The 11,804-nt window shown below is 44.9% G+C and overlaps 1 protein-coding gene across 3 annotated transcripts in view; it reads right to left on the bottom strand.

Annotated features, from left to right (window-relative positions):
- Nucleotides 1–5,325: 5,325 nt before the first annotated feature.
- plpp3 (phospholipid phosphatase 3) overlaps nt 5,326–11,804 on the bottom strand; it is a 29,423-nt gene continuing 22,944 nt past the window's right edge. For 2 of the 3 annotated variants that reach the window (XM_056415564.1, XM_056415563.1), the window contains exon 7: nt 7,894–9,965. In XM_056415564.1, coding sequence (XP_056271539.1) covers nt 9,837–9,965 — 129 coding nt within the window. In that variant the 3' untranslated portion in view covers nt 7,894–9,836. Of the gene's footprint in view, nt 5,595–7,893; nt 9,966–11,804 lie in introns of those variants that run through there. The other variant, XM_056415565.1, reaches the window with a different exon arrangement.

The raw sequence follows: 11,804 nt of genomic DNA, 5'->3' as shown, positions 1-11,804 counted from the left end.
TGGATATAAATTTACCATGCTATGGTAAAAAGAAGATTTTGACCTTTCCATGACCTTGACCTTTGACCCGAGCGATCCCAAAATCTAATCAAATGGTCCCCGGATAATAACCAATCATCCCACCAAATTTCATGCGATTCGGTTTAAAACTTTTTTTGTTATGCGAATAACACGCATACAAATAAATAAATAAATAAATACACGGCGATCAAAACATAACCTTCCGCATTTTCAATGCGAAGGTAATAATAAATGTCAAGAGGAACACGGTGAGACTCAGCGGGGAGAACACGTGAAGAACTGCGTCATCTGCGCCGAGTGGGCAGGTGTGGTATGACAGGTTGTGAAAATAACAGCCCAGAGAGAGAGAGGGAGAGAGAGAGACAGAGAGAGACCTCTCTCTCTATCTACATGTCTACATGAGAGAGAGAGAGAGGCTTCATTGTTCCAGCACAGACAATCACCAACTTCCTGTTGGTTAGGAGAACAAAACAACAATACACTTAGAGTCCCTCCCCCCCCCCCCCTAAGCGTGGACGTATCGGTAGTTAAGTTGTCAGAGCGCCGTGTGTTGAAGCTCCTCGCCGTGCGAGGCCTATAAAGACGCTGTCGTCTCTCCGTGAAACATCCGGTGACCTCGTTGTTCACGAGACGACCGGCGAGCGTCTGGCAGCCGGCCACGCCTCACGGTGAAGGTCTTTGGGGGGGGGGGGGGGGGGCAGAGAGAGGGCCTCTGTCTCTTTGTCTCTCTTTGACTCACTTCCTTTCACTGCATTGGGGGGGGGGGGGTCTAAAGTGAAAGTTTGTGTTCGGTTCCTGGAACGATGTGTGAATTGTGGTTAGATAGTTGTCAGTGGGTCACAGATTAGGGAACAACGCACACACACACACACACACACACCTATATAAAGAGTACTCAAGTTTAAAATACCGTTACTATAAATAAATTGTACACAAGTAGACGTACTGTCACTTTAAATAAAGTGTACACAAATAGACGTACTGTCACTTTAAATAAAGTGTACACAAGTAGAAGTAATGTAACTTTAAAGACCTTGCGCTCGAGTAAAGGTAAAAGGACTTCTGAACAATCTACTTAAAAGTAGGTCAGTTAAAATCTACTCCATCAAAATTGTAAAAACAATAAAAGGGGAGGGTGGTGATCATATACGATATTCTTCTGTTTAACTCACGAATATCTCAAGGCTATAACATGTAATTGAGTTGAATACCTCGTGTCGGTTTAAACCATTATGATTACATTTTTGGGATCGGTCAATGTTCGCCAGTGTACACAGGACGGTTATTAAGACGTCCCCTTCTTACTCTTTTAACTTAAAGAAAATATATATCATCCATCCATAAATATGCAACCTCCTTCCTCAGCGTAGCCTCAGAAAATAAACAAAACTCGGGACTATTTAACAAAAAAGATCCACATTAGACCTTCTAGAGCTTGACAACATAATGTCACGACTCAAGAAGCAGGACCCAAGAGCACGACTCCAAAGTTCAGGGGTATCAAAGAGGGTTTATAAGAAAATCAGAAAATCACAGCTATGCTGGAAAATGACTTTGAACAAAGTACAAAACAAAATCACAACTATGTTGGAAAAGCAAACTAGGACAAAAAACTACACTATAAAGAACGATCATGACGAGACAAGAGAGACAAGACGATCTGCCACAAGACACAGGTAGACACCGGCTTAAATACATGAGGAAACGGGGAACAGGTGGACACAATCAGGGATGGAGCAGACAATCACACTAACGAGGAAACACCGGGGCAGGAAATAAAGTTTCTGAAATGAGAGAGGACAGTTACTACAAAATAAAAGCAGACATGGAAAACAGGACCTAAACCTAAAACTTAACACAATTGACGAGACACAACAGTACCCCTCCCTCTAGGGACGTCTCCAGACGGCCCAGGGTTCTGTGAGCGTTGTGCATAGTAGTCTGTAATCAGGCTCTTGTCCACAATGAACCTAGCCGGGATCCAGGATCTCTCCTCAGGACCGTACCCCTCCCAGTCAACCAGGAACTGTTGTCCCCGACCCCGACTCCTGACATCCAACAGTTTTTTCACCGTGTAGACGGGACCCCCGTCCAACATCCGAGGAGGAGGCGGTGGTTTAGCCGCCGGAACTAGGGGACTCTCCTTGACGGGCTTGATCTTTGAAACGTGAAACGTGGGGTGAACCCGGAGGGACCTGGGGAGGCGGAGACGGACAGACACAGGATTAACCACTTTGGAGATGGTATAGGGGCCCACAAACCTGGGAGCCAGCTTCTTGGAGGTCACACGAAGGAGTAAATTCTTGGAGGATAACCAGACGTTTTGCCCCGCCCTGTACTCCGGGGCCGGATCCCGCCGTCGATCGGCCATCCTCTTCATCCTGGCCGCGTTGCGAATGAGGGCCTTCCGAGCTGCCGCCCAGACCCGGTGACATCGGCGGATCAGTGCATGAGCCGACGGTACCTCTACCTCCTTCTCCCCCTCCGGAAACAGGGGGGGCTGATAACCATAGGCACCCTGGAACGGAGTGAGTCCAGTTGCCGAGGTAGGGAGGGAATTGTGGGCAAACTCTACCCACATCAGACGTCGACTCCAGGAGGCCGGGTTCTGGGACACCAAACAGCGTAGGCAGGTCTCCAACTCCTGGTTGAGTCTCTCCGTCTGCCCGTTGGATTGGGGATGGTACCCAGAAGAAAGGCTCACGTGGCTCCAATGAGAGTGGACAGTTACTACAAAATAAAAGCAGACATGGAAAACAGGACTTAAGCCTAAAACTTAACACAATTGACGAGACACGACACATAAACACTTTAAACCGGCCCCTTTGTATTTCCGGTTGCTGTTTGTTAACGCAGTGGCCAACCGGAAGTAGTGGAAGTCAACTCGGACCAAAACAGAATGGTATTTGGCGATAAATAAACTTTTTTTTAATGAAATAAACAACAGTTCAATAGAACAACGTGGACATGTGAACACTATACATTACATAATTCAACACTTTTCACGTTTCTATGCGCTTTTTACTCACCGCGTAGAGGCGCGCGCTCGACTGTTGAAGAAGTGGCGCCGGACCGTGAACTCGGCGACCCCGCCCCCTCCGCGCCCGTGACCGCAATCATTTCCGGTGGCGTCACCGCCTCTCCGGTCCGCTCTGGAGTCCGGCCGCGGCGTTCCGCCCTCCTGAGTCCGCGGGACTCACCTGCAGCTCCTCCTGTACCTCAAACTGCTGGGTCGTTACTGTCGTATCTTGACCACTTCCGGTTCAGGTAACGGAGTGTTGTGATGACGTCACCAACGTGCGCGAATTACTCGTACGTGAAACAATAAATAAACAATACTTACTACAATTAATACTGTCAGCACACATAAACACTACAGTTACCTCGTCTCTTGTCTTCTCTTCTCTCACGGTTCATCAGGACTTTTTTTTTGTCTTTCCATTTTTTTATTGTGTAACATAAATGTAGGAAGTCTGGTCGGTTATGACACAAGATAAATAGTTGGCTAATACTTTGCCTGAGTAAAAGTAAGACAAATTCGTACACAAACATGTGTCTCGGGTATTATCCGTGTCAGAATGTTAAGTTATGTTATGAATGAATGTTTTAATGTCCACACGTGTTTGCAAAAAATGGGGGACTTTGTGAATAAAGTAATGTTGCGCCAGCCAAAAACAATAAATTGGCAATATGAATATTGTTGTTAATCTTTGAAAAATGTATTAAAAAAAGTACCCCAACTAAAAGAAAACACATTTTCAGTGTGATCCATCTACCATGACTCATCACAGACAAACCTATAAAGTGTGTCAGCTGTAAATGTGTGACAAATCGCTGAGTCACTGTGTGTGCGTGTGCGTAAACACACTTGAGGTCAGAGACATCAGGAGCTCCTTTGAGAAAAAATGTGGTGCGAATTAGACTTAAGGGTTTGACTCACTTGAGATTCACCACGGAAATATTTCAACATTCTCCGCCAGAGATTCGAGATGTTTAGTTCGGACAGAAATGAGACGCACAAACTCCACTTGGGTAAACGCACACGTGCTGCATGCATACACACGAACGGGCCTTTAAATTAGTTTAGTTACAAGTGTTTCATTCCAACCTGTCGTCCCCGTGTCTGACCTCATGAGGCCTCGCATCTATAATCCAGCTTTAATCCATGAAGTCAGATTACAGTTTCTGGAGCTGAAGGCACGGCGAGGACACGAAGGTCTGGACCAGGTACCAGAGGCTGAGGCCCCTGAGAGCTGAGCTCACAGTCGGCTCGCTGCAGGGTGACACACACACACACACACACAAATACACACTTTGGCAACCTTGAGGCGAGAAGAAGGAAGAGGAGAGAGACGCTTGTTGAAGGATCAGAGGCCTGTGTGTTGTCGTCGTCTAATCCCATTTCCTCCAACCTCCACCCCTCCGTCGCCTTTCCCCCTTTCTCCCTCCACCCTCTCTGGTGTCGGCCATCGGGTCGACTCACCGGCAGAAATCTTCGGCCTGCATTCACTTAACCTCCTGAAGGCACCGGTGGAGCCGATGGGGTCGAAGGTCAAGATGTCGGTCTGTTTTATAAATAACCTCCACGCATCTGTAAAAGTGATTTATAGTAACAAATCTGAAAACAAAGCCCTGCACTCCTCCATGTGGCCACGAGGAAGAGCCTCGCTCTGTCGGGGTCGTCGGAGCCGTGCACGTTGTCAGTGCACGTTGTCAGTGCACGTTGTCAGTGCACATGGAGGTCAATCACATGATGAAAACCAGTAAATCATTGTTTTGTATTGTGGGGGAAAGCGGTTCAGTTTTAGAAGTGACATTTTATTTTTTTAAATAATATATAAATCAAGATATAATAAATAAATCTATATATTTGGACGCCTAAGCTGCTTGTCATCGCCATTTTGAGAGCTGAAGCAATCTAAATGCTCTCAATCTGTGTGAAGCATCTTTAAACACAAAAAACAGACACGTCTCCTCATATATAACATTATTATTATTATACTCTCGGACATATAACGTTATTATTATTTTACTATATAACATTATTATTATTATACTCTGGGACAAATAACATTATTATTATTATACTATATAATATTATTATTATACTATATAACATTATTATTATTATACTATATAATATTATTATTATTATACTATATAACATTATTATTATACTTTATAAAATTATTATTATTTTACTATATAACATTATTATTATTATTATACTATATAATATTCATATTATTATACTATATAACATGACTACAGATGAACAATAGCCTCTTGGCTAACTCTGACACATTTACAGAAATGTTTTTTATGCACTGTCCCTTATAAACCAAAGTAAAAATGTAAAACATGTAAACAATACATGAAATATGAAAATGCAAAAACATAAATGCGCTTGATTCTCCTGAAACAGCAACACGGTGTTGTTTTTTTGGTGCGCGTTGGTCTCTTGAGCAGAAGCTCCTCCCCCACACAGCTCACACGCGTCAGCGTTGCCACGGTAACAGTCACTCCAATCGTCTGTGAAGAAGAAGAAGAAGATGAAGGAGATGAAGGAGAAGCTGAAGGGGGAAGAGAAGAAGATGAAGGAGAAGAAGATAAAGGAGAAGAAGAAGATGAAGGAGAAGAAGGAGACACAATAAGTCTTTATAAATGATATATATAAATATTCTTCTGACTTAATGACATAATATAATAATAAGTATCCGGTCACAACATGACGGACTCCTCTGTGTGAGGAGAGGAACTCACGTCCTCCTGCAGCGACGCGTGTCTCAAACATCACGTTCCCCCAGACCTCAAATGCAATTTGCAGTTTCGTTTGACTGGAACGTATTTCTCTCCAGATTACGTTTGTATTTGACGGATTACAATTACAAATACGTCTCTAAACAACGTATCTTCGCCGTTTGTTGTCTCTCTTTTCTACAATGCTGTTATGAATTGTAAAAAGCGTCCTCTAGTCTTATTTATGATGATGTTATCTGCTGTTTCGCCTGCGTGTTGTGACAGCAATAAGCGTTGTAACGGATCGTATGAATTGGCGTGAAGTCTTCCTGCTGCTGGTGACGCTCCTTTATTTTCTTTCTTTAGGCGACAATACATTAATTACAACTCGTAAACTATCACCACCTCATCACCACCTTAACAGAGCCTCATACGGGTCCAATCAACTTTACACTTTTTTATAAAATGCGCATCTGTCCGTAATCGATACCATAAAGTTCGCATTTTAACCTAAAAAAAAAGTGGTGATGAGGTGGTGATAGTTTACGAGTTTGAATCTTCTTCTTCTCCTTCATCTTCTCCTCATCCTTCTTCTTCTTCTTCTTTATCTTCTTCTTTATCTTCTTATATACATTGCTCATCTATTTCTATTCTAATCTAATCTATTATATTATATTATAATCTATTCTATTCTATTCTAACTATCCATCCATTCACCGCCCTGCCTCACCGATGACCCCTAATTCTATCGGGCCTCGGGGCACTTAGATTCGGTCCCAATTTACGTTGGGCGAAGCGACTCCAGCCGGCTAAATATTTAATATTTATACATTATATTCTATTCTATTATAATCTATTTATATTCTATTCTATTCTAATCTATTCATATTCTATTCTAATCTAGTCTAAACAACTGAGTCCGCTCAAATGGGCTCCTGGTCAGGGAGCAAGCGACTCAACCTCCTCCACACCTTAACGGGGAGGGGGAGAAAATCAAGAACCCGATACACGCTTTTCTTACCATACCTAAAAAAACGTGTAAATGGCATTGTCACGATAAGTAGTGCCACTCACCGGGGGGTGAAACCGACACGCGAGTAGAGCGAACTCTTCCCGGGTCCGAGCCGCTCAACGCGCGACCAGGCCCTGGCTCCGGTACCCGAGTACCGTTGGACCGCGGGGGCTTTGTCCTCTCCAGGAAAGGCAACGGACTCGTGGCGGCCGGCTCTATACCCAAACTCTGGCTCTGCGCTCCGTGACGTCAAACGCGACGTCACAGGTCATCAAGAGATCAAAGCGCACCAAAAAAACGTGCACGCTGTCAGTGCGGGTTGTCAGTGCACACTGTCAGCGTTGCCACGGTAACAGTCACTCCAATCGTCTGTGACGGGGAAGGAGATGAAGGAGAAGCTGAAGCATTTATGTTTTTGCATTTTCATATTTCATGTAGCGTGCACGTTGTCAGTGAAATGCATTAAAGTAAATAAAAAATGCAAGAAGATATATATATATACAGGACTGTCTCAGAAAATTAGAATATTGTGATAAAGTTCTTTATTTTCTGTAATGCAATAAAAAAAACAAAAATGTCATGCATTCTGGATTCATTACAAATCAACTGAAATATTGCAAGCCTTTTATTCTTTTAATATTGCTGATTATGGCTTACAGCTTAAGAAAACTCTAAAATCCTATCTCATAACATTTTAATATTTCCTCAGACCAAGTAAAAAAAAAGATTTATAACAGCTGAGTGTTTGTCAAGGCTCAGGAAACCCTTGCAGGTGTTTCGAGTTAATTAGACAATTCAAGTGATTTGTTTAATACCCTACTAGTATACTTTTTCATGATATTCTAATATTTAGAGATAGGATATTTGAGTTTTCTTAAGCTGTAAGCCATAATCAGCAATAAATCAGAATAAAAGGCTTGCAATATTTCAGTTGATTTGTAATGAATCCAGAATGCATGACATTTTTGTTTTTTTAATTGCATTACAGAAAATAAAGAACTTCATCACAATATTCTAATTTTCTGAGACAGTCCTGTATATGTGTATTTATATATATATATATATATATACATATATATACCGGCGCTGTTGTATAATAAACATGGAAGACGAGCCAGAAGTTGTGTTCATAAAGAGCTTTTTTAATTATTATTTAAAAGCACATGTATTAGCGCTAAGTACATCGAGCAGAAACAAACAGCTTTAATGTACAAAAGAAACGAGACAATACAAAAATACTAATATTGAATTTTTAATACAAGTGTGGGTGTGTTCTTGTTGTTGTTGTTGTTGTTGAATGCACATTACACAACGCAGCTACAACAACCGACAACAGTTATTCTCGATACAACACATCTGTCACGGGTGCTTTTCAAGCAGCGTGCTGAAGGACACAGGTCGTGTGACCATGGAAACATCTAAACATGTCAACAACAATAACTTTAGTGATCTATACAGTATTTATATATTTATACAAAAAATAACAAGGAGAAAAGTGAGAACGGCTTGAAATGATAGGACGGACTGTACGGTGAGAAAGATGTGCAACGTGGCGGAGAGTGTGGTTGTTGTTGTGGTTGTTGTTGTTGTTGTTGTTGTTGAGTCTGTAAATAAAATAACCAAAAAGGTTTTTCTGTTCCTGTACAACTGATCGTGATCACACATAAACACACACGAGTATACGACGTGTTGGATCCACAGTTTTTATAACGTCCACCTGCTCTCACTCACACACACACACACACACACACCTACATACACATGCACACACACACACACACACACACACACACATCCAATGAGTGATTGGGTGGGTGAGAGCCCCTCCCTGCCAGCGGAAAAGAGCCCCAAATCATCCCGTAAAAATAAATGTGCCAGCTTAGCTGTAATTCATCACCGTCTTTCCACGGTGACCCCCCCCCCCCCGCCCCCTTCACTGTGACCCCCCCCCCCCCCAGCCAATCACAGGTGACCCCCAACACCAAGGAAGCGGCATGGCACAGCCACGCCTCTTAATACAGGTGCTGGGAGGTCCGCCTCCCTCCCTCCACAGACAATACTACCCCCCCCCCCCCCTCATACATCTAACCCTCATGACCTCATGAAATGCACCATCCCGGGTTTGGGCCGCTCTGAGAGTCAAAACAAAAGGAAAGTGTGACGCGCCGACGCCGAGTTTAGGGGAGGAGCTTCAACGAGGCGTTAGAGAGAGACGGGCGATCAAATGGTAATAGGATTTTAAAAATGTGTTCACATTTATTTTTTTAAAACCGAATATCGATGTTGACCAGCTTCCAAGAACAGGAAGTCGGCGGTGCAGCGGTCAAAGACCCGCCCCTCGCTCGATCTGATTGGCTGCCCGGTGTGACAGTGACGAGCGGCGCCGAAAAGAACGCGTTAGCTTTAAATGCATCGTCAAAAAAGAAGAAAAAGAAGAAGGAAAACAGTGGTTTTTGTGGGCGGAGCCTAAAAGCCTCGCGGGGCGTCGGCGGCGTCAAGTTTGGGTCTCAGGCGGCGAGTGGTGATGAAAACAAACAAACAAACAAACAAACACGGAGCTCTACGTTACATCGGCTCTATACGGGTAATATGTGGATAGTTATTGCAGTAAAACCTCCGAGACTCGGGGAGTAGTTCTCCTTCCGCTCCAGAGAGTCTTCGTTAAACCCTTCACGTGGCTCCGCCCCCAAGGAGAGCCTTCGCGCCCTCAGCGCTGTCTGCCAGGTCGTCCAATTTTCGGGAAACGATGGGATCAAAATGCGGATTAGTAGTTAACATAATTATAGTAAATAATACGTCTGGATAGTGATGCGAGTGGCGTCTGCTGTGCAAGTCTCAAAAAACAAAAAAACATCGGACAGCCGAGTCCGAATAGGAGGCGGAGCCTCAAAAAACGAAAACAACAACAAACAAAACAAAAATAAGGGAGGAGGAGGAGGCGGCGAGGAGCGGCTGCAGTCTCTCGTCGCTACATTCTAGTGTCCAATGGGAGGCGAGCAGCGCTGCGATTGGCTCCTCGAGTCACAGGAGGAAGTGGGCGGGCCTCTCTCTCTCTCTCTCTCTCTCACACCATGTTGTGGTGGTTGTTCCTCTCGATGATGTCGGATGAAGGGAGCAGCTCCTTCTTGATGGGGGAGGGAGGGGGCGTGGCCGGCTTCACCCGGGGCGTGAACAGGTTCGACACGTAGAACACCTGCGGGGAAACAGAGAAGTATGAATGCGATCCTCTTGATACGCAGACTGGTGGCTCAACCCAATATGGAGGTGGTTGTGTGTGTGTGTGTGGTTGTGTGTGTGTGTGTGTGTGTGTGTGTGTGTGTGTGTGTGTGGTTGTGTGTGTGTGGGTGTGTGTGTGTGTTCAGTTTTAATGTAAATGAGCTCGTCGTTTGCATGTTCTTCCTGGTTTTGCGTCCCGAAGGCAAATCAAACAACGAGTCTCTTCAGCCGGACTCGAACCAGAAGGAATAAAAAACAAAAACCAGCGTATTTGCACATCGGGCTTCACGCTGGCGTCTTCTGATCTGGGATCAGAGCCCGACGCCATCGGGGGAGGCAATCCCTCCTGACGAAGCCAGCGGGTCTGAGGTCATCCTGGATGATGAGAGGATGCGAGAGGAACCAAGAAAGAGGCAGAGAAGAAATCTCTCTCTCTCTCTCTCTCTCTCTCTCTCTCTCTCTCTCTCTCTCTCTCTCTCTTCCCCTGAGAACCCGATGACATCACCCGTCAAACAGGACGCTGGGCACACAGGAAGTGAGCGAGCGTGGAAAGCACCGCTGGATCACCGTTTCCACTTCCACGGGTCGGCCGAGAGCGCCGAGGGCGACGCCGCTGGCAGGAGGAGCGCTTTCCCTCCGCTCGCTGCCAGTGGAGGGGGGAGGGGGGGGGGTAAGGCTGCCATTCAACTCTAGACCTGAAGAAAGAGCTCCGATATCTTCCTTTAAAGATTAAAGCGAGATGAAGCGCCCTGAGATTATGGACACATTATTGTGCCAAAAAAACACACAAATTAAATGTGAAAAAAATAGATTTAAAATGAATTTTCGGGAGAACTTGTGTTTTTCTTTTGGGTTTGTTTTGTTTTGGTAAAATAACCACGAGGCTTCCCTCTGGACCGAGCTCGTCCCACTCGAAGCCGCCGCCCACTCGCATCTCCGTGGCAACGTACCGACGAAATGAAATGATAAATACGAGAGGAGGGAAACCCCGTATGGTCGGCGGGTGAGGCGCCCTCATCCTGACACAAAGACGCTCTCTCCTCTCCACATGACCTTGAACCTGACCTTCACTGGCGACCTTTGACTGACGGATGACATCACACGTATACAGATCCCCCCCCCCCGTGACACACAGCTGCTCTTCTTTTTTAAAGGGCTCTTTGTCTGAGCGTTATTACTATATGGTGCGTTGCATATGAGGGGGTGAGGGGGGTGAGGGGGGTGAGGGGGGGAGGGGTGACGAGTCTCTGAGAATAAACCCAAAGTCGTTGTGGGAAACTTTTTTCTCGTTTCCCATCAGGATGACGGCGAGCGACCTCCAACCTATCGGCCCGAACCCGCCGCGGTGGAAGGCTTATCGCGGCCGCACCACTTCCTGTGCATGGCGCACACACACACACACACACACACACACACACACACACACACACACACACCTGCACACACACACAGAGCCTTTTGTTTCCGAGCGATGCCGACTCAGCGGGCCTCTGACTTTCTGTGTACCCGCTGTTCAAATGTCACACAGACGAGCTGAGTCACACAGGAAGTGAGAGCACCACAGACAGGAAGTGAAGATGCACATTGAAGAGTAGACCCCTCCCCCCCCCTCTGTATTTGTTGGCACGCACATGTAAACCATCTATGAATATAGTTGCTGCCCCACCGCATATATATTTATATATATAAAAATATGTATAAATATATATATATATATATGTATATATATATATAAATATGTATATATACACTGCCGTTCAAAAGTTTGGGATCACTTAGAAATGACTTTATTTTTCAAAGAAAGCACTGTTTTTTC

Source organism: Pseudoliparis swirei, chromosome 5 (genome assembly GCF_029220125.1).
Source record: "Pseudoliparis swirei isolate HS2019 ecotype Mariana Trench chromosome 5, NWPU_hadal_v1, whole genome shotgun sequence".
Lineage (NCBI taxonomy): Eukaryota > Metazoa > Chordata > Actinopteri > Perciformes > Liparidae > Pseudoliparis > Pseudoliparis swirei.
Note: the sequence above shows the minus strand (reverse complement) of the source record. Positions and strands in the feature narration are given on the sequence as shown.